Source organism: Silurus meridionalis, chromosome 28, assembly GCF_014805685.1.
Source record: "Silurus meridionalis isolate SWU-2019-XX chromosome 28, ASM1480568v1, whole genome shotgun sequence".
Taxonomy (NCBI): Eukaryota; Metazoa; Chordata; class Actinopteri; order Siluriformes; family Siluridae; genus Silurus; species Silurus meridionalis.
The window spans coordinates 555,001-580,174 of record NC_060911.1 but is presented as its reverse complement, the minus strand read 5'-3'; the positions used below and the strand labels follow the sequence as shown (position 1 = coordinate 580,174).

At 44.2% G+C, this 25,174-nt stretch overlaps 1 protein-coding gene and 1 long non-coding RNA gene across 2 annotated transcripts in view; both read left to right on the top strand.

The window, feature by feature from the left end:
- Positions 1-23,192, top strand: part of LOC124381398 (ankyrin-2-like) — a 47,305-nt gene extending 24,113 nt beyond the window's left edge. The window contains exons 27-47 of the mRNA XM_046843003.1: positions 65-286; positions 511-609; positions 723-877; positions 2,931-3,142; positions 3,230-3,430; positions 3,623-3,720; positions 3,947-4,175; positions 4,324-4,449; positions 4,608-4,730; positions 4,990-5,022; positions 5,563-5,584; positions 8,007-13,526; positions 14,711-14,788; positions 14,933-15,064; positions 15,159-15,299; positions 15,375-15,570; positions 15,712-15,772; positions 18,896-18,970; positions 21,406-21,522; positions 21,619-21,798; positions 21,873-23,192. Of these exons, the coding sequence (XP_046698959.1) occupies positions 65-286; positions 511-609; positions 723-877; positions 2,931-3,142; positions 3,230-3,430; positions 3,623-3,720; positions 3,947-4,175; positions 4,324-4,449; positions 4,608-4,730; positions 4,990-5,022; positions 5,563-5,584; positions 8,007-13,526; positions 14,711-14,788; positions 14,933-15,064; positions 15,159-15,299; positions 15,375-15,570; positions 15,712-15,772; positions 18,896-18,970; positions 21,406-21,522; positions 21,619-21,798; positions 21,873-21,947 (8,095 nt within the window). The 3' untranslated portion in view covers positions 21,948-23,192. The remainder of the gene's footprint in view (positions 1-64; positions 287-510; positions 610-722; positions 878-2,930; positions 3,143-3,229; positions 3,431-3,622; positions 3,721-3,946; positions 4,176-4,323; positions 4,450-4,607; positions 4,731-4,989; positions 5,023-5,562; positions 5,585-8,006; positions 13,527-14,710; positions 14,789-14,932; positions 15,065-15,158; positions 15,300-15,374; positions 15,571-15,711; positions 15,773-18,895; positions 18,971-21,405; positions 21,523-21,618; positions 21,799-21,872) is intronic.
- Positions 23,193-24,705: 1,513 nt separating this feature from the next.
- The window catches only part of LOC124381400, a 26,225-nt gene continuing 25,756 nt past the window's right edge, over positions 24,706-25,174 (top strand). The window contains exon 1 of the long non-coding RNA XR_006924842.1: positions 24,706-25,174. This exon is cut by the window's right edge and continues 1,177 nt beyond it. This is a non-coding gene — a long non-coding RNA (uncharacterized LOC124381400).

The window sequence follows — 25,174 nt, the reverse complement described above, 5'->3', positions numbered from 1 at the left end:
CACACACACACACACACACACACACACACCGTCTCATATGCTTTTCTGTATTTCCACCATTTAGCTTCCTGGTGAGTTTCATGGTGGATGCGAGGGGCGGAGCCATGCGTGGTTGCCGTCACAATGGCCTCCGCATCATCGTCCCACCCAGGAAGTGTTCAGCTCCTACACGCGTCACCTGCAGACTGGTGAAGAGACACCGTGTGGCCACAATGCCCCTGGTGGAGGGAGATGGAATTACAGGACGTATCATAGAGCTTGGCCCTACCGGATCACCTTTCCTCGGGTGAGAGAGAGAGAGAGAGAGAGAGAGAGAGAGAGAGAGAGAGAGAATTATTTAGTGCTTCAGCATTTTATTTCACTTGTATTGTGAATGTAAAGAGCTGCTGCTGAAGTCATAGAGACACTGCTGTATCTCAGGACTCTTATTTACAATCTGCTCCCACTAAACATCCAGTAAACCTCCTCACTACTGTGTATCTCAAATGTTCTTCTCCTCTGCTTTATCAGGAAGTTACACCTGCCTACAGCTCCACCTCCTCTTAATGAAGGAGAGAGCCTGGTGAGCAGAATCCTGCAGCTTGGTCCACCAGGAACCAAATTCCTTGGGTAGAAACGCATTCTAATCTGCAAACCATATATAATTTAGAATGTAAATTACTCTGGTTTTCATTGTGTGTGTGTGTGTGTGTGTGTGTGTGTGTGTGTGTGTGTGTGTACAGGCCGGTGATCGTGGAGATTCCTCACTTTGCAGCTTTGCGTGGCTCTGAGCGAGAACTCGTGGTTTTGCGCAGTGAGACAGGAGAGAGCTGGAGAGAACATCACTGTGAGCACACTGAGGAGGAACTCAACCAGATCCTCAATGGCATGGACGAGGGTATGTCCCCTCAGCACACACCCTGACCCCACCACCTACCCCTCCTTTCTTCACTTATAGCAGTCTAACCAAGAGGTACAACCAGACCTAACAGAGACATGAGGATGCTCTCAGATCATCAACAAACCTGACTGAACACTTGAGGAGTTGAAAAGCATCAAAACATCTCAGTACCCCACACTGCTCTATTCCTGTGATTCCTCCAAATCTGTTCTTAAGAGAAAAGGTTTTATCAAAATGCTTGTCTAAAGGAAGCTGGTCCATAACTGGAGCCCCCTGCTGTAGGCTTCCTTATTGTACAGTAGGTACCAATAAACAGCCTGAACCTTTCGTTCAAAGCAGGATGAAAGTTTCCTAATGTACTACAGTACAAGAGCATCCAGTGGTGTAAAGGTAATTAGCAGTAATCAGTGAGGAGCCGGAGCATGGTGAGTAAGACGGGGGTGATGTGATCACAGCTTATGGTTTTATAAAGACTCTTGGTGCTGCATTAAGTGTTAGCTGGAGCTTTTTCATGCACGTAGTAAAACATCAAAGTAAAACATATGCCCCTCTAGTGGGGAATATAAGACATTACAGGTGGGGCTCAATTAATGGCAGGATATATAATTTTCCTGTTCTTAGCTGTCAGGTGTGGCACCCGGTGTGGTCTTCTGCTGCTGTAGCCCATCCGCCTCAAGGTTCGACGTGTTGTGCGTTCAGAGATGCTCTTCTGCATACCTCAGTTGTAATGAGTGGTTATTTGAGTTGCTGTTGCCTTTCTATCAGCTCGAATAGCCATTCTCCTCTGACCTCTGCCATCAACAAGGCATTTGCGCCCACAGAACTGCTGCTTACTGGATATTTTATCTTTTGCGGACCATTCTCTGTAAACCCTAGAGATGGTTGTGTGTGAAAATCCCAGTAGATCAGCAGTTTCTGAAATACTCAGACCAGCCCGTCTGGCACCAACAAAAATGCCACGTTCAAAGTCACTTAAATCACCTTTCTTCCCCGTTCTGACACTCGGTTTGAACTGCAGCAGATCGTCTTGACCATGTCTACATGCCTTAATGCATTGAGTTGCTGCCATGTGATTGGCTGATTAAAAATTTGCGTTAAGGAGCAGTTGGACAGGTGTACCTAATAAAGTGGCCGGTGAGTGTATGTGTATATATATAAAATGTGTTTTTGTTTTCTTATTAATCTTCATTCATGATTTTCTCTTTTTAAAGTTCATGCACTCAAAGCAACCACAAACAAGCAATTAGGTCGCTAATGCAAGTAAATGAAAACATCCATCAGTGATTGTAAAACAACTACACTTTTATTTTCTCTGGTTTTTTAAACTTTATGCTATTTGATGTTTTTTTGCTTTAAAACTTGATATTTAAATAAATGAGACATTTTTTTAACTTGAACTATTTCATTATCTATTCACTCTTTGGTGGAGTGCAGGTGCGACTTATAAATCTTCCCTCTTTCTAAAGTGAAGAATGCCAGATAAAAGTTTAAAAACTACAGCAAGAATCCAACAATAAGTAACAGAAGAATTAACTCGTTTTTTTGGGGATATTTTAAGATCACAAAAGTCTGTTCTATTAATAGTAAATCCGGTGCTGCATTATAAAGATTTAATCCTAATAAATCATATATTTTAGTTCAGTTTCAGTTGTTAGAATGTTATTGCCATGTTGGTCTGAGCCTCATTAATCAGGTCAGGCAGCTTTGGCATCAGCTGGCTACTAAATAAATCCACTCACTAACAGGTGCCATGATGAAGAGATCATCAGTGTTCTTCACTTCACCACTCAGAACGTTCTAATGTTACACCTGATCTGTGTTACTAGTACAATATACATTTCAACCGTTTACAACACAAAGCAGGTCTATAACTGCAGTTTAGTGTCTGATAATCCCTCACATATCTCCTAAATGTTCCTCATTCCAAAAACTTGCTTCCATGTTCAGCACCTTAAACTATAACTATTCATCCTGAACTCTGTATGAAGTGTTTAAGCTGCTCTGATTATAACAGCTGCTCTGTACCTGCCTCTTGTTGTGCTGATCTCAGAATTGGACTCACCTGAGGAACTGGAGAAGAAACGTATCTGCCGCATCATCACTCGGGATTTCCCACAGTTCTTTGCAGTGGTGTCTCGTATACAACAAGACAGTCACCTGATTGGTCCAGAGGGGGGAGTTCTCAGCAGCTCATTGGTTCCTCAGGTTCAGGCTGTGTTTCCTGAAGGAGCTCTGACCAAGAGGATTCGCGTCGGACTACAGGTACTGTATTCACACACACACACACACACACACACACACACACACAAAACAATAAACTCTGCCCATTTTTGTGTACTTGTGCAACAGGCTCAGCCAATAGGGCCCGAGGTAGTAAAAAGGATTCTGGGTAATAAGGCGACGTTCAGCCCAATTGTTACTCTGGAGCCTCGGAGGCGCAAGTTCCATAAACCCATCACCATGACGATCCCCATTCCCAAAACCTCCACCAATCAGGACAGCGGCATGCCGGGGGAGACACCCACCCTGCGCTTACTGTGCAGCATCACCGTGTGTGTGTGTGTGTGTGTGTGTGTGTGTGTGTGTGTGTGTGTGTGTGTGTGTGTGTGTATGTGTGTGTTCTAAGTTAAGGTTAAATTTATTTAGGTACACCATTAATAGATTAATTAGTAATGCAATTGAAAGAATTGTGTGTGTGTGTGTGTGTGTGTGTGTGTGTGTGTGTCTGTGTGTGTGTGTGTAGGAGGTACCACCCCAGCGCAGTGGGAGGACATCACTGGTTCAACTCCTTTAACTTTTATTAATCAGTGTGTCTCCTTCACCACCAACGTCTCAGCTCGGTGAGTGTCTCCTCTTCAGCAGGTTCTTCTTCGTTCTTCTGTTTTCCTCTCGTTCCAGGTTCTCCAGCACCTCGTGCTCTTCTTTTTCCTTTGTGTTTATTGGAGAAGTAACACTCCACACATTAAAAAAACTAACGGGATGGTGTGAGCGTTAGATCCCACATCTCCATGGAGATTGCAGAACCACAGAGCTGATGATGGTTTTTCTCCTGCGGATGGTCCTCAGGTTCTGGCTGATAGACTGCCGTCAGTCTCAGGAGTCGGTGGTGTTCTGTGCGCAGCTCTACAGGGAGATCATCTGTGTTCCCTACATGGCCAAGTTTGTCATCTTTGCTAAAACACTGGACCCTATTGAGGCACGTCTGCGCTGCTTCTGCATGACCGACGACAAGATGGACAAGACTCTGGAACAGCAGGAGAACTTCACCGAGGTGGCACGTAGCCGAGACGTGGAGGTACAGCACATGGGCTTGATCGGAAAAGTGGTTCCTGTGTGTGTGTGTGTGTGTGTGTGTGTGTGTGTGTGTGTGTGTTCTCATCAGTGAGAGTAAAAGCTCTGGTGTTTGAGGTGAGTGTGGAGTGAAGGTGGACTTTGTGTTTCAGGTTCTCGAAGGAAAACCCATTTTTGTGGATTGTTTTGGAAACCTTGTTCCTCTGACGAAGTGTGGACAGCACCATGTCTTCAGCTTCTACGCCTTCAAGGAAAACCGACTGGCTCTCTTCATCAAGGTACACTTTCTTTATCACACAGTGACTGACCTCAGAGTCCAATCACAAGTCTTTACTGATAAACAGCTAATAAATATTCGCAGCTGATTGATTGATTGGTTGGTTGGTTAATTGATTGATTGATTGATTGGTTGATTGATTGATTGATTGATTATCAGATCCGTGACAGTGCACAGGAACCGTGTGGTCGACTTTCATTCACTAAAGAACCGAGAACGTACCGCAGCCTGAACCACAATGCCATCTGCAACCTGAACATCACACTGCCTGTTTACTCGAAGGTAAACTTTTCATGGTTTACTTCCACAGTGTCCACGATGTCCTGCTCTAACATCTCTCACTGATCTCCTGGAACACTATCACTTACCTCAAACTTTGGAACTGTACTCTACAGGACATCAGTGATAAACAGGAGAGATCCATCAATAGCATGAGCTTCATGTAGAATTCATGGATGTTGAGGCTGAATGATGATGCAGACATGATGCTGCTACAGTAACACAACATTAACGTTTATTTTTTCACATTTTCTGGTTTCAGGATTCGGATTCAGACCAGGATCCTGATGAAGAGGTAAAATCGAACACACATTAAATACACTACATGGCCATTAGTATAGTGAGACACCTGACCTCTCCAGCTACATGTGGTTCTTCTCCAAATGTTAGCACAAAGTTGGAGGCACACAATTGTATAGGCATGAAATATTTCCTTCACTTGAACTAGGAGTCCCAAACCTGTTTCAGCATGAGCCAGCTCCTAAAGATCTGCTTTCCATGAGTTGAAGTGGAAGATCTCCTGCTATAGAACACCTTTGAGATGAATGTGAATGCTGACTGCACTCCGGGAACCTCCACACCTTCTCACCTACATCACTACATGACTTTACTAACACACTTGTAGCTAAATGAATCTCCACAACATTCAGTGGAACATCTTCCCAGAGGGGTGGAGCTCATTATAACAGTGAATGGAGACTAAATATGGAAATATGTACATAGTCTTATAGTCAGGTGTCCACATACTTTTGTCATTATAGTGTATATATTAAATATAAAGTGTGTGTGTGTGTGTGTGTTCATGCAGTGATGTGTAAATGTTTTCTCGTTACAGAGTGAGAAGACACATGAGAAATGTAAGCCTGGGTGTTTTATCTTCTCTATAGATGAGTTCTGTTCATTGTGTGACGTTGTGGATGAACTGGAACAGAATGTGGTGATGGTGTGTGTTCGAATGGATCCTTAACTAATGAGCTGTGGCTGAAACACACTTCCCTCACATTCCATTCCTGTTCTGCTCAGAACTCCATCCCACAGCAATCAACTCTGTTCCAATACACTCTTTAGCCTGTATTTCTACTCTTAATGGAGTTCTGAATTTCATTCATTCTCACTCACAATGAATTCAACAGTTCAGTAAGAGTGAAAGTTCTGAGATTTCCCTTTTCCACACAGATCTGAGACGCTTCACCTTTAGTTATTATCAGTTCATGTAATGGAGCTTTGAATGGCTCCTGAAAGACGTACAGGACAAAGAGAGACGTGATTTGGGATATAATGAGACATGATTTGGGATATAATGAGACATGATTTGGGAGATTGTGAGACGTGATTTGGGATATTATGAGACGTGATTTGGGATATAATGAGACATGATTTGGGAGATTGTGAGACGTGATTTGGGAGATTGTGAGACGTGATTTGGGAGATTGTGAGACGTGATTTGGGATATTATGAGACATGATTTGGGAGATTGTGAGACGTGATTTGGGAGATTGTGACGTGATTTGGGATATAATGAGACATGATTTGGGAGATTGTGAGACGTGATTTGGGAGATTGTGAGACGTGATTTGGGAGATTGTGAGACGTGATTTGGGATATTATGAGACATGATTTGGGATATAATGAGACATGATTTGGGAGATTGTGAGACGTGATTTGGGATATAATGAGATGTGATTTGGGAGATTGTGAGACATGATTTAGTATATTGTGAGACAGATTTGGGATATAATGATACATGATTTGGAAGATTGTGAGATATGATCTGAGATATAATGTGACATGATTTGGGATATAATGAGATGATTTAGGAGATTGTGAGATGTGATTTGGGAGATTGTGAGACATGAGTTGGGATATTGTGAGACGTGATTTGGGATATAATAAGACAATTTGGGAGATTGTGAGACATGATTTGGGATATAATGAGACATGATTTGGGATATAATGAGACATGATTTAAGAGATTGTGAGATGTGATTTGGGAGATTGTGAGACGTGATTTGGGATATAATTAGATGTGATTTGCGAGATTGGGAGACGTGATTTGGGATATAATTAGATGTGATTTGCGAGATTGGGAGACGTGATTTGGGATATAATTAGATGTGATTTGGGAGATTGTGAGACATGATTTGGGAGATTGTGAGACATGATTTGGGATATAATGAGACATGATTTGGGATATAATGAGACATGATTTGGGAGATTGTGAGACATGATTTGGGAGATTGTGAGACATGATTTGGAATATAATGAGACATGTTTTGGGAGATTGTGAGACATGATCTGGGATATTGTGAGACATGATTTGGAATATAATGAGACATGTTTTGGGAGATTGTGAGACATGATCTGGGATATTGTGAGACATGATTTGGTGGTTTGGGAACACACACTTAACACACCCACACACTGAAAGTGTCTCAGTTGTTTATTTGGGTTAAAGGGAAATTAAGGATGTTTTCATGTTTTTTTCCACATATTCCTGATTTATTTCATGTGTAACTGCATGCACACGCGTATGTTGCTTTGCATGGAAATAACTTGACTTACACGTTACATACATACATACATACATAAGTACATAAACACACACATACATACATACACACATACATATATACATACATATATGTGTGTTTGTGCATTTTGATTATTCATCTCACTCAGACTCACTATAACTCATTTTAATCACTGAATTGATATTTAACCAAAATTATTGCAGCATCTGACGAAATTGAACTAAATAATAATAATAATAATAATAATAATAATAATAATAATAATAATAGGGCTAATTGGGTATTGTGTGTGTGTGTGTGTGTGTGTGTGTGTGTGTATGTGTGTATGTGTATGTGTGTGTGTTTCTGAACAATCTTGAGATATTCTCTGTTTCACTGTGTTTTTCATGGATATTTTATTTTCAGGTTTCTGTAGTTCTTCTCTCTTTTGGTGTGTGTGTGTGTGTGTGTGTGTGTGTGTGTGTGTGTGTGTGTGTGTGTGTGTGTGTGTGTAAGAAATCAAATCTAACATGTTAAAGCAAGTTATTTCCTGCAAGTTGTTTTCTGGCATTTTCTTAGTTTCTCTTTGCTTAGCTGTTGGCTAAAACTCCTCGGATCCATTGGTGTGCTGTAATGTTTTGTTTGTTTATATACTAACGGACGTTACTCCACGTCTGACTGTATTACTCCTGCGCTGACCGGTTATCCAATGTCTTCTGTCCTCTTCATTTTTCTTTTTTATTCTGTAAATCGGACTTACTGACTGAAGATGAGGATGAAACCGAATCAACAGAATTCTCCACACTGCACACACACATGGTTCACGATCCAGCGACGCTCGCCAGTCCCGACCTTCTCTCAGATGTCTCAGATATGAAGCAGGACCTTATCAAAATCTCTGGCTTCCTGACCACTGAGGTTTCCGAGACGTCCCTGGTGGACGGATTGAAATACTGTGTAGATAATGAGGATGAAGAAGAGCCGTTTGAAATCGTTGGAAAGGTCAAAGAGGATTTGGAGAAGGTGGGAAAGATCCTAAGTGTTGGAAAATCTGGCAAAGACACAGAAAAATCGAAGTATAGTGAGAAAGAGACTACCGGAGAGAAAAGCCAGCTGATCGAGCCTTTACTTAAAGAGGTCAGAATCACAAGAGCCACCGATCGCAGTTCTGCTCCTCTAAAGGACGCGTCTGAAATGGTTTCACATCTCGCTACAGATCTGGAGAGTTATCTCCAGCATCTTCCTGTAACTGCTTACCCTGACCAAGAAGACACTGTTGTGGAAGAGGCATTTACAGAAGTTGTGCTACCTCAGAAACGTCATCCTCCACGAATCAAAAAACCTGCAAGGAAGAAGCTGAAAGAGAGAGAGTTTGTGAGCTGTAGCTCTGAAGATGAACTAGAGAGGATGAGTTCTGAGGAATCACTCGATGGAGACACACTCCTCGGAGACTTCGAGCCTGGAGCCCCACCTGTTTCTCCTAAAATCGTGGAGACTCCCATTGGGTCCATTAAAGACAGAGTTCAAGCACTTCAGAAGAAAGTGGAAGAGGAGGAGAAGGAGGAAAGTGTCAAAGTCAGAGAGGTGAGACGAGTTACTGCTGTTCAGAGCAAAGTTTTCCTGGCCACAAGAGAACGAGAAGAACATTACACTCCACCTCCTAAATCTCCCAAGTCCCCTCGGTCTCAGAGTGAGAGAATAGAGCACTCCATGTCTGTGAAGGAGCTGATGAAAGCATTTCAAACAGGACAAGATCCATCAAAAAGCAAATCTGGACTGTTCGAACATAAAGCAATCATTAATCTGGTGGATACATCTACACCACATGCTTCTGAGGAATCAAAAGAGATATCTGACCAACAAACCTCAACAATTCAACCTTCAGCAGAAGAGATCAATTCTCAAAGCATGGCTGGAGAATCATCACTAATCATCTATGATCAAAGTTTACAAAATGTAGTGATTAGTGATGAAATTATACATGAGCACACAGAAATAACATCAGAAGATCCTCCACACACTACTGTGGATTTTTCACTCAGCAACATAGTCTCCTGGAGTTCCAGTCAAATGCAGAGTAAAAACACAGTGATTAGTGTGAGAGAAGAACTATACAGAGCACCAGATCACACAACTGGTGAGCAAGAAGAAACTTCAAATATCTCACCAGGTTATGAGGAAGAAGGTAAACAGGAGGCATTTTTCAGTGAGGTTAAAATCAAGGAAAATAAAGAATGCTCCGAGGAATTGAGTCCAGAGAAAATACAAGCTAAAGACTCAACCATTACTTTTGAAGTGTGGCATCATGATGAAGAACAGTATAGTCCTGAAATACTGCACTATAAAAAACTAAGCACCAGCCATGAACGGAGAACATCTGAAGAACCACAGATTAGCCCAAACCGGAAACCTTCTGAAGACTTCAGCGCTGTTATCAAAGAAGAACTTGAGGAGAATCCAGAGTATCAACTTTTTATCAGGGCAACAGGTCAGTCAGCCAGGAGCTTCACATCATACACTGAAACTCATATTATACAAGATGATGATCAGCTGGAGCATACCACTGTGGAACACCATTTATGCAAACCAAAGCCAGCAGTCAGATTTGCTCCTGCAGTAGTCCAGGGTGAGCTCGCAGGAGGAGATACAACTCGTATTAGTTTCAGGAGCAGGACTCTTAAAACAAGTTCAGGAGAGTATGAAGCTTTTGAAGAAGAAACTGCACAAACAAGTCCAGAAACTCTCATCGTAAAGGACAGGGTTAATTCACCCACAGAGCCAGAAGACCAGCCTGGGGACAAGAAGAGTGCAGAGCAGACACCAGAGACTGGAAGTCCAACCAAAACAAGTCCACGGAGTCTAAGTCCAGTCCATGCAGAGCTGGAGTTCATGCAAACGTCACTCACAGAAATCAAAAGCCAAGATCAGACAGATCAGGAGATCAGTTCTCAGCTTAAAAGAGATCAGTGGAGTCAGGATATGTTCAGTGATGAAGATTCCTTTGTAGAACATGCTGAATCTGATCAAGTTCAGGAAATATACCAGATGTCGTGTAGACCACATGACCTGGTAGAATCACAGCCTGTAACAATAAGTGACCTTAAAACTTTCTCACCTGAGCTTACACCTGATCCAGAGGATCTCTCTTCTCAGAAGTCTCCTGAACCTGTGCATGTATCATCCACAGAAATCAAAAGTCCACGTCAACCAGAGCTTGAGAAAAGCCATTTACACGAGACAGAGGAAGAAGATCAGCATGTGTACATAACTACAGTGGAAAAGGCATTTTTTGCAGAAACCGAAACACAAGCTCATGCAGAGGAACAAACTACTTCAGTTCAGAACCTGGTTGTTGATTATGAATCTTCTGTAAGGGAGGAAACTGAGCACATTCAAGGAATTTCATCTGAGGAATTTCAGAACCTGCCTGTTCCCACATTCTCTACATCCTTATTCATTAATATCTTTGATGACGCTACTTGTAAATCTCCTGACTCAGTGGAAACCTCATCCAGAGAAATTGAAGTTCCTGTCCAAACAGGTTTTGACGGGACAGAAGATGATAATCAGCTTGAAAATAAGACTGCAGTAGAGAGATTTTCATCCAGTGAAATCCAAACACAAATTCAGACAGTAGAAGTAGATTGTCCAGTTCAGGATCTGGACCAGTTGACGTATCAGGATTGTGAGCTTATTGAAATGACACAAACTCGAGATATGTATGAGATTTATTCTGGGGAAACACATTTACAGGAGAATGAGGTGGAAGACCAGCCTGGGTTTCTGACTCTAGAGGAAAAGTCACCTTCAAAAAGTCCAGACCAAACAGAACAGGACGTAAATGCCGCGGTTGAAGATGAGACAGTTTCTCCAGTTAAAGAACCAAAACAAAATATAGGAACTGATGTTTACTCTGTAGAAACTGCTCTTAGACCAGACAATTTAGGAGACCTACATCCTGTAACGATGAGCGATCCTAACAGCGAATGCCAAGGAGACTCGCTGGAGACTACACCTTTAAAAGAGGATTTATCTTCTAATAAGTCTCCTGACTCCATCGAGCCAAGTCCAGTCAAGGAATTTCCATGTCTTGACTCTTTAGAGACAAGTCCCACAGGTCTGAGAGCAGACTCCAAAAGTCCAACTTTATTCTATCAAACCAGCAATGACTTACAGAACATCCAGGCTGCAGCCAACCTGCTGGAAAACCCAGAGCTGGAAATTAGTGTTGAAATGATTATCCAAAGAGAAGCTGAGAAGAAAGTTGAAAAATGCAATGAAATGAAGGATCCTGAAATGGAGATGTTTGAGTCCAACATTTCTGTAGGACTTATAAAGCAGGATGTGGTGATGTCAGAAGGAATGTTAATCCAAAATGAGGATAATGCATTAAACATGTCTGATGCACAGGAGCCATCAATGGCTTTACAGCAAACTCTAGAGGGAAGTGATGAGGAAGAACAGGAGATCAGTGAAGTAAAAAAGCAGTTCACACCTGAGGAAAAGATGTTCAAGATGGCTGCCAAAATCCGGGTCTTTGATGAAATTGAAAAGGATACCAAAACGAGAAAGGTTAGATTCGATTTTAGCCAGGAGACAGATGATGAGCTGAAGAAGCAGGAAGAAGAGCTTCATTCCCATCAGGAAAGTCAGCTTTATAATGAAGATGAGGACACACAGCAGTGTGGACACAAACTCAGTCCTGTGTTGTCTTCATATCAAGAGTCAGAGCAGTGTGATGAAACATCACTCACTGGACTGACACACGAGGAACCTGAACAAGCTCTGAGTGAACGTCAGGTTTCCGAGTGCTCTTACAGCTGTGAGTCTGGCGCTCCAGATATTGGTGAGATGGAGATTGAAATGTTCCCTATGCAAATTCACATTGAGAGAAAGGAGCTGAGCCATGCCGAGTTTCCTCCCGAGTGCCTTAGTGAAGAAGATGCGACTGACTCGATAGTGACTTTTCCTGAGGATTCAGCTGCGATCTTCAGAGAAAACAAACTTGATAGCACCTCTGACATGCAGTGTCACATCACTGATGAGAAACCAGTAGACACTGTGTGGCCAGTAAGTGATGAGGACACTACAGAGGAACATCAGACACACTCGTATTGCAATGAAGAGGATCATGAAGAGAAATCAAAACAAATTTCAGAACAGATTCAGAAAGATTTAGATCCTTGGAGTGCAGAGATGGAGGAGGAGGAAGAGGAGGAGGAGGATGAAAGCATGAACTCACAGATTGAGACTAAAGAGCAGAAGGTTTGCTCCCAGACCTCAGACACTCAGTCTCAGGGATCTACACCTGAAATGCCTCCTACTCGTACACCTACAGAAAATGGGCAACCAAACCCATTCCTGTTCCAGGAGGGGAAACTGTTTGAAATGACAAGAGGTGGTGCTATAGATATGAGCAGGAGGAGCATGGAGGAAGAGCAGGATGGATTTGTCTTTTTTCCCATAAGTGAACATCCATCCGAGGGCACTCAGGATCAGGTCATGGAGAGTCCAACAGAATCTGGAACATCACTAGAAATTTCATTTGATTTGAAAAGTGAAGATTTCCCTCAAGCTGCTTCTGTTGAGTCGGTGGAGTCTAGAGATTCAGAAGGCCCAAAGGAGAAAGATCTGAGATTTGATTCACCACCAACAGAACTTGAAACAACCACGTCTACAGTGACCCGGTCCATCTACTCTGAGCAGGATCTGGAGTCATCGGATTCTTCAGCAGAGGATGATCAGCACTCAGTTATTGAAATTCCTTCTCCTACTCAAGATGATATTTTGCTCTCCAGTGGAGAGACAAAGCAGTTATCATCACACTCATCTCTCAGCTCACCCAAAGATCCTCCTGCAGAACCTCAGAGCAGGAACCCAAAGTCCAAGATTCCAGTAAAAGCCAGCAGCTTTGATCATGTTTTGGGGAAAGGTGACTCTACTGAGCAAAAACGAAGGCCCAAGTCAGAAGCAGACGTTAGTGGCATTCCTTCTTCTTCAGCCAAACCAAAGACTCCTGTATCCAAAATCCCTGTGTTTGTAGATCAAACATCATCAGCTACACTTCATTCACTACAAACTCAACACATTAATGAAGGTGGAGATTCTGAAAAGTCTCCAGATGAAAAGGACAGTCCTCGAGTTGTCCTGAATGAAGAGAGAAGATCCACACAGTTCCAAACCCCCTCTTTAGGAGAGGACATACTTGAAACCAGACCAAACTGGGAGGACTGTGTAGAGACACAGATGCAGCGACTCTCAGACAGCAGTAGTCCAGATCAGAGTCAAGGTACCTCCATGGTTTCTGGCCCCTTCTTCCCTCTTCTTAAAAATTAACCCTTAATTTCTACCCTCACTTTCTGTTTGTATTTGTCCTGTGTGTCTGTTGTGTCCTGTCTTGACTCTTTTCTCATCCTGCCATGTCTTGTCTTTCCTGTCCTACCCTGTCCTGTCTGTCCTTTTCTGTCCTATCCTTTCCTGCCCTGTCTGTCATTTCTTGTCTTTTCTGTCCTACCCTGTCCTGTCTGTCCTATCTTTTCCTGCCCAGTATGTATTTCTCTTATGGCTTATTCTATCCTGTCTGTACTGATCAGTTCTATCTTATTCTGTCCTAGTCTCTTCTATACTTTCATGTTCTGACTGTCCTGTCTTGCCCTGTCCTGTTTGTCCCAGTCTGCGCTATCCAATCTTGTCCTGGTCCGTCCTATCTGGTACTTTCTTTCCCATCATATCTTATCCTGTCCTTTCCTCTTCTGTCCTATCCTATTCTGCCCTATTTCTCCCAATCTGTCCTGTCCTGTCTGTCCCAATCTGTCCTATTATATCTTGTCCTGGTCTGTCCCATCCTGTCTTGTCCTGTATGTCCCATCCTTTCCTTTCCTGTCCTATCTTATCCTGTCTTTTTCTATCCCCTCCTGTCCTGTTCTATTCTATCCTGCCCAGTCTGTCCTGTTTGTCCTGTCCCAGTCTTTCCTATCCTATCTTGTCCTTGCTGTCCTATCCTACCTTGTCCTGTCCTGTGCTATCCTGCCCCATCTGTCCCAGTCTGTCCTATTCTATCCTATCGTTCCGGTCTATTTTTTCCTGCCCTGCCTGTTATGTCCCGTTTGTCCTGTCTTGTCTCTCCTTTTCTGTCCTGTTGTGTTTGAATCGTCCTTTATGCTCTTGTGTATATGTGTGTGTGTGTAAATGTGTGTGTGTGTGTGTGTGTGTGTGTATCCAGTCTGTATTCAGTCAGTTTTATAAACATTCATTTTAATGTTGAAATCTCAAGATTGATGTATGTAAGGGAACTTGAACAGTGCATTTTATACATTTTTTTACATTTCACTTCAGCATGGAATTCTATCATTTGAATGTTTTTATTGTTTTTTGCTGAATACACTGTTAGATGTCAGACGGCTGACACTTATAGCACAGCCTTTTAGTTCCATGTGTCTGATAATAAAAGGTTATGATGCGTGATGTTCACAGTGGACTGGAACGATGATGCTGATCGTAAAGAGGAGATTTTGTCCATTATTGCGGATCTTCTTGGGTTTAGCTGGACAGGTGAGTTATGATCTCAGGTTAGTGGTGACACCATGAGATCCAGGAACATTTTAGCCAAGATACATTCCTGTGTTCTCCAAACATCTACTTTTACTCTCCTGTCTGAATTTTCTGCTCTTTGTGTGACTGTGTTATGGTTTATAGAGTTAGCTAAAGAGCTGGAGTTTAATGAGAATGAAGTTCAGCTGGTCCGAGCTGAGAACCCGAATTCACTGCAGGAACAGAGTTCTGCTCTTCTACAGCGCTGGACTGAGCGTGAGGGCAAACATGCCACAGGTCAGAGCTCCATCTCTCACACTTCATAACACACTGCTACTTGTGTTCACTACTAATACTGTGTGTGTGTGTGTGTGTGTGTGTGTGTGTTTAGAGGACTGTTTGATAAAGAAACTGACTAAAATAAACCGCATGGACATCGTCCACCTCATCAAGACACAACTCAACAAATCAGTCCAGGAACAAACGTGCAGAACATACGCTGAGATCGAGAAGACACTGGACCACAGTGAAGGTGTAGTACACACACACACACACACACACACACAGCAGTAGACCATGTAAGGGTAAGACGTGTGTGTGTGTATAGCTCTGTCCTCAGTGCAGGAGGTCAGTCCTCGGATGGTGAGGCGAGTGGACGTTTCCCAGAAGCCCCCAGCTGCAGTGTCGGAGGAGGACCTGTCAGTAGCCTCACTGCTCGACATTCCTTCCTGGGCGGAGCCTGTAGGCCACACCCACTCTGAGAGTATCCATGGAGACATGCTAGAGGAGCTTGAGATCCCACAGTGAGTCTCTTTGAGCTAAGCTGAGATGATGATGATGATGATTAGCGATAATAGCCTGATGTAAGCCTCACTCTTAATCCTGACACTGCTCCCAGATTGTTCCACTCGTTAGCGCTAACCTGCTGCTGGTGTGTATTGCAGAGAAGCGTGGCCGAGTCAAGATGGTGAAGGGGACGTGACACACACACCTCTACACACCGCAGTAAGTGTCTGTGTGGAGTTTCAGTCTTAAACAACTTCTGTTCTCTCAAAGTACTAAATAATCACAACTACAACACTTACTGCAACTGAGTGGGCGGGACTGAGATGTGTGTGTGTGTGTGGGGGGGGGGGTGTATGTGTAGTGTGTGTGTGCATGTGTGTGCATGTGTGTGCATGTGTGTGCATGTGTGTGCATGTGTGGTGTGCATGTGTGTGTATGTGTGTGTGTAGTATTCTGTGTGTGTGGGTGTGTGTGGGTGTGTGTGTGTGTGTAGTGTTCTGTGTGTGTATGTGTATATGTGTGTGTTTGTGTGTGTGTGTTTGTGTGTGTGTTTGTGTGTGTGTGTGTGTGTGTGTAGTGGGTGTCAGACATGTTAGGTTTGATTTCACCAAAAAGTTTCTTAAATCTCCAGCGTATGAATTCAGGAGATTGTCTAGTGATTATAGCCTACAGTGACCTCCAAATTACCCCAATATCCACTTTTAATTTCTGATTTATTATAAACCTTTTGTCATCATCCAGCTGTCAGCTGAAGATCAGGATGCAGATCAGACTCTGACTGACCCTGAAGATCCCAAAGCTCTGAGTCACTCACCTGCAACAGAAGCTCTGAAGCCAAAGTTCTTCAAATTCAGTCAGACCTCAATTGACAGATTTTCATGTGAGTTTTCTACAGGACAATCAACCAAAGGTCGTGCTGAGGAACATCTGGGATCTCCAGGGTCTGATGATCTTTCTCCTGTGTATGAGAAAAGTGACATGGAAGAAAGTGAGAAGTCGTCCTCAGAGTTTCAGTCTCGTTTCTCAGGGTCTGAGACTCACAAAGTTCTACAGCTCAGTGAGAGTGATCAGGGAGTAAAGACATCTGCTCCAGAGAACTGGCCACAGCAAACCCCAGACCTAATCAGGACACCATCTGAGTCTGATTATGTTTTCGTAAATCCAGAAGCAGATCAGCTTCCAGCTGAAGACCATGATGAATTAGATTTAGAGTGCAATTTTAAAGGTAGCACAGAGGAACAGGAACCAGCAGAAGGTTGGAATGAAGTTTCTCAATTTCCTGAAGAAGTGATGGGATCTGATAATGCACAGGAATCTTCTCAGATTATACCAAGTGTCCAGGCTTACACATCAGCTGAAGAATCTCTAGAACATAGACATCTCTCAGAGGAACTGTGTGGTAATCAAGATTTCTCTTCACCAAACCATGACGTTCAAGAGTCCGTACACATCTACACTGAAGATGCTGAATTGCAGCTTGAGGAACACTTTGGAGACAAGATTGCATTGCATGGAAGCATGGAAGAGAGTGTTCTTCAGAGAGATGTTTCATCTTTATCTCACTCAGATGTTTCTCCACAAACACCAGACACAATCCGAACCACACAACAATTTGAGTATGACAAAGTTCTTTGGGCAGCAGAAAAAACCTCTGCTCAGGAGTCAAATCAGCTTCTCACTGAGTTTCCAGCTGTGGAACAGAGGGCAAAACGTCCACAGTCAGAATCTTTAATATCTGAGACACCATCTCAGTTTTTAGAGGAGGCTTCATTTAGCTGCAATTTCTCCAAACCTGAGCAAACTACTGTACGCTCCTTAAGCACTGATGAAGCTCTGGCATTACTTCAAAAACTTGTTCCTACTGACAAGCCACTGACTGAAGGCATCAGCCTGGAGATCACTGAGTCAAGAACATCTGATTGTAATCAGGAAACACCCATAAAACCACTTTCCACAGCTGAGGAACCTGAGATCATGCAGATGCAGAATGAACATGCTCAGATTCTCCAGAGTTCCCTTCACCTGCCTGAAGAGCACGAGATCTTTTTGACAAACCAGATCAACTCAGAACTGGGACTGGATCAAAACGTAGCTTGGGAAACATTTCTTAGCAGAAAGCCACATGGTGCTGAAGGTTTTATTTTATCTGAGAGAGGTGAAGAGGAGAACCAGGACTGCATTCTGGACTGCATAAAAGTACCCATTATGGAGGAAGCTTTTGAAGAGTCAGAGGAAAAAGAGAACACATCCAGAGTGAAGAAAATTTCACAAGCTTACATTTGTTCTTCTAAAGAAGCTCCATCTTATGGGGTTGTTATGGATGATGATTATGATGATGATCCGAAGAGGGTAAGATCACAGCATGGTCCTTCTCTCCACTTTTATCCCCAGCTTCACCTTTTGCTCCTCCCAGTTCCTGTCATAAGGAAGATATTTTAGTTTCTCTTATTAGATGAATCGACAGGATTTTTAACATCATGATGTCTGCACTCAAGAACCTACTTCTTGGAGATTTCTGAACCTCACACTGCTGCATGATCAGATTTTTTTTTTTTTGCTTTATTAAATTATTTTGAGAAGAACCATGGTGGTCTAAAATATCTCCAGATGGACTGATCACTCGTGCACTGATGGGTGTTGATGATCTGGTTATTTGCATGAAAGACCTCTGTGATACTGCTGCATGTTCTCCTGAGAGCTGAGTTTCTGCTTTATCCTGTTCTTCAGTCACATCTATCCAGTTCAATATTCTTCTCAAGAAATGCATTTCCATGTAGAATGTAGAAACAGGAAGTGAGGTGTTGCTTTGTATCTGGATGATGTTTAATTGGAGAATGTTCTCAGGTTTCTTCTGAACAGTTTCTGTGGATATTGTTTTTACTTTGAAATGGGTTTTATTTGATTTGCTGATGTTCTTTACTGTGATTGGTTGAAGGTTTATTTTGAATAGATAGGATTCAGTGGTGATAGATCTGGTGAGGAGATTGGGCAGGGTTGAAAGTTGAGGAGGATCTCAGGATGATGATTAAGTTTTGATGAGTCTGGACGTGACTGAACAGCACTGTTTCCTTTCTGTTTCTGATTATGAAGTGTTTGCTGTGGGCTGTGTTTTATTTCCTTAGGGGACTCATTGAGTTCAGCTTCTCCTTCCCCAATTGGATGATGATGATGATGATGATGTCTTTTTTTTAATCTGCTTGTTTTTGAATCATTTGGTAAAAGTTGGTCTTTTTGCTGATTTGGGGAAATTTATTTAAAAGAACAACTAACCCATAAACCCTCGGGGGATGTGCCCCCCGGTGGATATATTAATTACAGCACTATCTTTTTGTTTGTTATCAGGCTAATGGAGAAGCTGACGTTCCTCCACAGACTGAAAAACTGGATAAACGTGAAACCCCCAACATTACATCGCAGGTACTTTCTGAATCTGGTCCTCAAGACCTGAACCCACCACACAGCTGGATGCTCCACACAGACGGACCTTATGGAGATGTGATGATCCATATTTAATCCTTGAGACTTTAGTTCAGATTAATTTGTGTAGCTGTTTAAGTCCTAAATTTATTACATTAACTGTAGGCTGTAAAAAAACGTAAGGAACCTTGAGAAGAACCAGACACAAAAGGGAGTTTCCTCAAATCCAATAACATTTTCTAGTCTATCAAGGAGGAGATTATGTAGGTAGGGAGACGCAACCCTGATCAGAGGCCGATAGCAGGTCATTTAGCACCTGAACCATCGCCGTCTCCATGCATCATGCTGAGAGTTACTATTACCCTGCACCACTGCCCTAACCCCTGACTCTACACCACTACCCTAACGCCTGACCATACACCACTACCCTAAACCCTGACCCTACACCACTACCCTAAACCCCTGACTTTACACCACTACCCTAAACCCTGACCCTACACCACTACCTAAACCCCTGAATCTACACCAGTACCTAAACCCTGACCCTACACCACTACCCTGAACCCCTGACTCTACACCACTACCCTAACGCCTGACCCTACACCACTACCCTAAACCCCTGACCCTACACCACTACCCTAAACCCCTGACTTTACACCACTACCTAAACCCTGACCCTACACCACTACCCTAAACCCCTGAATCTACACGACTACCCTAAACCCTGACCCTACACCACTACCCTAAACCCTGACTCTACACCACTATCCTAAACCCCTGACCCTACACCACTACCCTAAACCCTGACCTACACCACTATCCTAAACCCTGACCCTACACCACTACCCTAAACCCTGACTCTACACCACTACCCTAAATCCTGACCCTACACCACTACCCTAAACCCCTGACTTTACACCACTACCCTAAACCTTGACCCTACACCACTATCCTAAACCCCTGACCCTACACCACTACCCTAACCAGTGACCCTACACCACTACCCTAAACCCCTGACTCTACACCACCACGGTAAACCCCTGACTCTACACCACTACCCTAAACCCTGACCCTACACCACTACTCTAAACCTTGACCCTACACAACTATCCTAAACCCTGACCCTACACCACTACTCCTAACCCCTGACCCTACACCACTACCCTAAACCCTGACCCTACACCACTACCCTAAACCTCTGACTTTACACCACTACCCTAAACCTCTGACTCTACACCACTACCCTAAACCCCTGACTCTACACCACTACCCTAAACCCTGACCCTACACCACTACCCTAGACCCCTGACACTACACCACTACCCTAAACCCTGACCCCACACCACTACCCTAAACCCTGACCCCACACCTCTACCCTAACCCCTGACCCTGCACCACTACCCTAAACCCTGACCCCACACCACTACCTAAACCCCTGACTCTACACCACTACCCTAACCCCTGACCCTACACCACTCTCCCTGCGGGGGTACGGGGTAGCTCAGTGGTTAAGATATTGGACTGCTCATCAGAAGGGTGTGAATTTAAACCCCAGCACCACTAAGCTGCCACTGCTGGGTCCTTGAGCAGAACCCATAACACCCAACCCTACACCACTACTCCTACACCACTACCCTAAACCCTGACCCTACACCACTACCCTAAACCCCTGACTCTACACCACTACCCTAAACCCTGACCTCACACCACTACCTAAACCCCTGACCTACACCACTACCTAACCCCTGACCCTACACCACTACCCTAAACCCCTGACTCTACACCACTACCCTAAACCCTGACCCTACACCACTACCCTAAACCCCTGACACTACACCACTACCCTAACCCTGACTCTACACCACTACCCTAAACCCCTGACTCTACACCACTACCCTAAACCCTGACCCTACACCACTACCCTAAACCCCTGACTCTACATCACTACCCTAAACCCTGACCCTACACCACTACCCTAAACCCTGACCCCACACCACTATCCTAAACCCTGACCCCACACCACTACCCTAACCCCTGACCCTACACCACTACCCTAAACCCCTGACTCTACACCACTACCCTAACCCCTGACCCTACACCACTCTCCCTGCGGGGGTACAGGGTAGCTCAGTGGTTAAGATGTTGGACTTCTCATCAGAAGGTTGTGAATTTAAACCCCAGCACCACTAAGCTGCCACTGCTGGGTCCTTGAGCAGAACCCATAACACCCAACCCTACACCACTACCCTAAACCCCACTCTAGGGGTCCTCAAACCTTCTTCAGTGAGGGCCACATTATTATTCCTTTCTTTAATAAGGGTTGGTCTGTAACAGAAGTGTGTGTGTGTGTGTGTGTGTGTGTGTGTGTGTGTGTGTGTGTGTGTGCGTGTGTGTGTGTGTGTGTGTGTAAATATTGGTGTGTGTTACCTGTACAGGTGAATCAGAAGACAGTGGTCACACGGTGCGCATCAGCGGAGGAGAGAACAGAAGGCCGTATTCAGTCTCGAGCAGTAAAGAGAGCAGTGGTGAAGAGCGACGGGGATGAGACAGAGGTGAACATGATCGTTTACATTTCACTTCATTCTGATCACATGATGTTCTTTATTCTGATTGGATAACACACTTTATTCTGATCACAACATATTCAGGTGCTCTTTTCTGAGCACAGCAAGGATGCTGAGGTTGAACTCGTCACTGAGACGGTCAGTGAGACGGTCAGTGAGACGGTCAGTGAGACGGTCAGTAAGACTGTCGGTGAGACTAAAAATTATTTAGAAAAAACTCACCTTGACACACATCTGGCCAATGCCCACGATGGCATCACACAGGTGAGCTGTTGCTGTGATATCATTTCCTGTGAAGGTTAGCATCATGCTCACTCCCCGGTTTCTTTCTTCCACAGAGTGAGGACGAAGAACATGAGTTATCTGAAGTGCACTTCACTGACGGGTTCGGGACGGAAGACGCAAAAGTATAGGATGTGAATATAACCTCGGTTATCATCATAACAACGACTTTCAGCATCACATGGCTTCATGTAGAGGGATAATGATGAATCTGTCCTCTCTTTTTTCCTCTTCTCTTTCTGCACTAAGAATGCTTAAGCAATCCCAGAATGCACCTCTCTCTTCCTCCTTAATTCCTGTTTTATAGGTCTTCCTGCTTTCACATTGTTTGTTAATGTCCTATTTGTCCACCATGTTCACCTTCATTTTATTTATTTATTTATTTATTCATTTATTTATCTGAATTTTTCAGTTCGAAGTTATAAATGTAAAGGCGTGTCACTGACGTTTCCTGATGATGTCATCTTTATAGAAGGAACTGACCAAACAACAATCTCATTCTGATTATCTTCCGCTAAGTCAAATCCTTCGCTGTAATGCTAACCAGGTAGCATATTTATTACCTCACGCAGAGATATTAGCTCGCTAGTTATTTGGAATAAACTAATATTACTGGTTAGCTTATTAAAACACAACTAATCTAGCAGTAGTGAACAAATAGCCAGAGTTTTATTGATTAGCTTAGCTTGATTAGCATGAAACTGACCGTGAGTTACACGGCATCCTTAACCAGAACCGTTTAGGATGTTTTTCTTCACTCGTTTATCTTCATGCTAAAAAACCTCTTTATCGCATTTACATAAGAATGCTGTTAGAAACAAAAAAAAACCTCGGCTAATCGTGTTTCTGCATCATTGCTCAGTGACATCATCATACTTATCTGTATATATTAACCACATAACTACAACAAGTGAAATTAGCATTAGCATGATTAGCACCATTCATCTAATAATTATATCCATGGTATTTACGCTCACCTATCCGTCTGTTTGTTGGTCTGTCTGTCTGCGGCTCCTGTCTCACTTTGTCTGTGTGTCATAGTGTTATATCATTGCTTGTGTACTTCACAACCTGTTTAAATACTGTTATACACATTCCTTTGTTCACTATCCCCTTCACTACTCTAATGCTAAATCTTTCATTTTGTCAAACCGTGAAACTTAGAGTAGGAGTAGTAGGGGAAGTGGACTAGGGGAGGAGTAGTAGGGGAAGTGGACTAGGGGAGGAGACGTAGGGGAAGTGGACTAGGGGAGGAGTAGTAGGGGAAGTGGACTAGGGGAGGAGTAGTTGGGGAAGTGGACTAGGGGAGGAGTAGTAGGGGTGGTGGACTAGGGGAGGAGTAGTAGGGGAGGTGGACTAGGAGAGGAGTAGTAGGGGAAGTGGACTAGAGGAGGAGTAGTAGGGGTGGTGGACTAGGGAGGTGGACTAGGAGAGGAGTAGGGGAAGTGGACTAGAGGAGGAGTAGTAGGGAGGTGGACTAGGAGGAGTAGTAGGGGCGGTGGACTAGGGAAGGAGTAGTAGGCGTTGGACTAGGGAGGAGTAGTAGGGAGGTGGACTAGGAGAGGAGTAGGGGAAGTGGACTAGAGGAGGAGTAGTAGGGGTGGTGGACTAGGGAGGAGATGTGGGGAAGTGGACTAGGAGAGGAGTAGTAGGGGAAGTGGACTAGGGAGGAGTAGTTGGGGAAGTGGACTAGGGAGGAGTAGTAGGCGGTGGACTAGGGAAGGAGTAGTAGGGGCGTTGGACTAGGGAGGAGTAGTAGGGAGGTGGACTAGGAGAGGAGTAGTAGGGGAAGTGGACTAGAGGAGGAGTAGTAGGGGTGGTGGACTAGGGAGGAGATGTGGGGAAGTGGACTAGGAGAGGAGTAGTAGGGAAGTGGACTAGGGAGGAGTAGTTGGGGAAGTGGACTAGGGAGGAGTAGTAGGGGTGGTGGACTAGGGAGGAGAAGGGAAGTGGACTAGGGAGGAGAAGGGAAGTGGACTAGGGAGGAGTAGTAGGGGTGGTGGACTAGGGAGGAGTAGGGGAGATGGACTAGGGAGGAGTGGTAGGGGTGGTGGACTAGGGAAGGAGTAGGGGAAGTGGACTAGGGAGGAGTGGTAGGGGTGGGGACTAGGGAGGAGTAGAAGGGAAGTGGACTAGGAGAGGAGTAGAAGGGAAGTGGACTAGAGGAGGTGTAGTAGGGAGGTGGACTAGGGAGGAGTAGTAGGGAGATGGACTGGGGAGGAGTGGTAGGGGTGGTGGACTAGGGAAGGAGTAGTAGGGAAGTGGACTGGGGAGGAGTGGTAGGGGTGGTGGACTAGGGAGGAGAAGGGAAGTGGACTAGGGAGGAGTAGTGGGTGAAGTGGACTAGGGAGGAGTAGTAGGGAAGTGGACTAGGGAGGAGTAGTAGGGAAGTGGACTAGGGAGGAGACGTGGGGAAGTGGACTAGGGAGGAGACGTGGGGAAGTGGACTGGGGAGGAGTAGTAGGGAAGTGGACTAGGGAGGAGTAGTAGGGGCGGTGGACTAGGGAAGGAGTAGTAGGGAAGTGGACTAGGGGAGTAGTAGGGAAGTGGACTAGGGGAGGCGTGGGGAAGTGGACCAGCGGAGGAGTAGTAGGGGCAGTGGACCAGCGGAGGAGTAGGGGAAGTGGACCAGGGAGGAGTATCAGGGAAGTGGACTAGGGAGGAGTAGGGGAAGTGGTCTAGGGAGGAGTAGGGGAAGTGGACTAGGGAGGAGTAGGGGAAGTGGTCTAGGGAGGAGTAGGGGAAGTGGTCTGGGGAGGAGTGGTAGGGGAAGTGGACTAGGGAGGAGTGGTAGGGGTGGTGGACTAGGGAGGAGTAGGGGAAGTGGACTAGGGAGGAGTAGGGTGAAGTGGACTAGGGAGGAGTAGTAGGGGAAGTGGACTAGGGAGGAGTAGTAGGGGAAGTGGTCTAGGGAGGAGTAGTAGGAAGTGGACTAGGGGAGGAGTAGTAGGGGAAGTGGACTAGGGGAAGTGTGACAGTATTATAGCAGGCCATACATTTGTTGTTTTAAAATGTAGCAAATATTAAAGAGTGTTAATGATGTCAAAATAATTTATTTGTTCCCTTCAATCTTAAGCAAGAAGATCAGTGTGTGTGTGTGTGTGTGTGTGTGTGTGTGTGTGTGTGTGTGTGTGTGTGTGTGTGTAAACTAACCTGCTGCTGTGTTTCACTGTGATTTTCATTGAAACCCGAATAGAAATTCTATAAACAGCATGTCTTCTGTTTATTATAGAGCATTTACCACTGTACAACGAGTGTGTGTGTGTGTGGGTGTGTGTTAATATTAAAATGTTTATCAATTCATCTGATTTCTGTTTCTTCAACAACTTACAACAGGTCTTTATCTCACAGACAGACA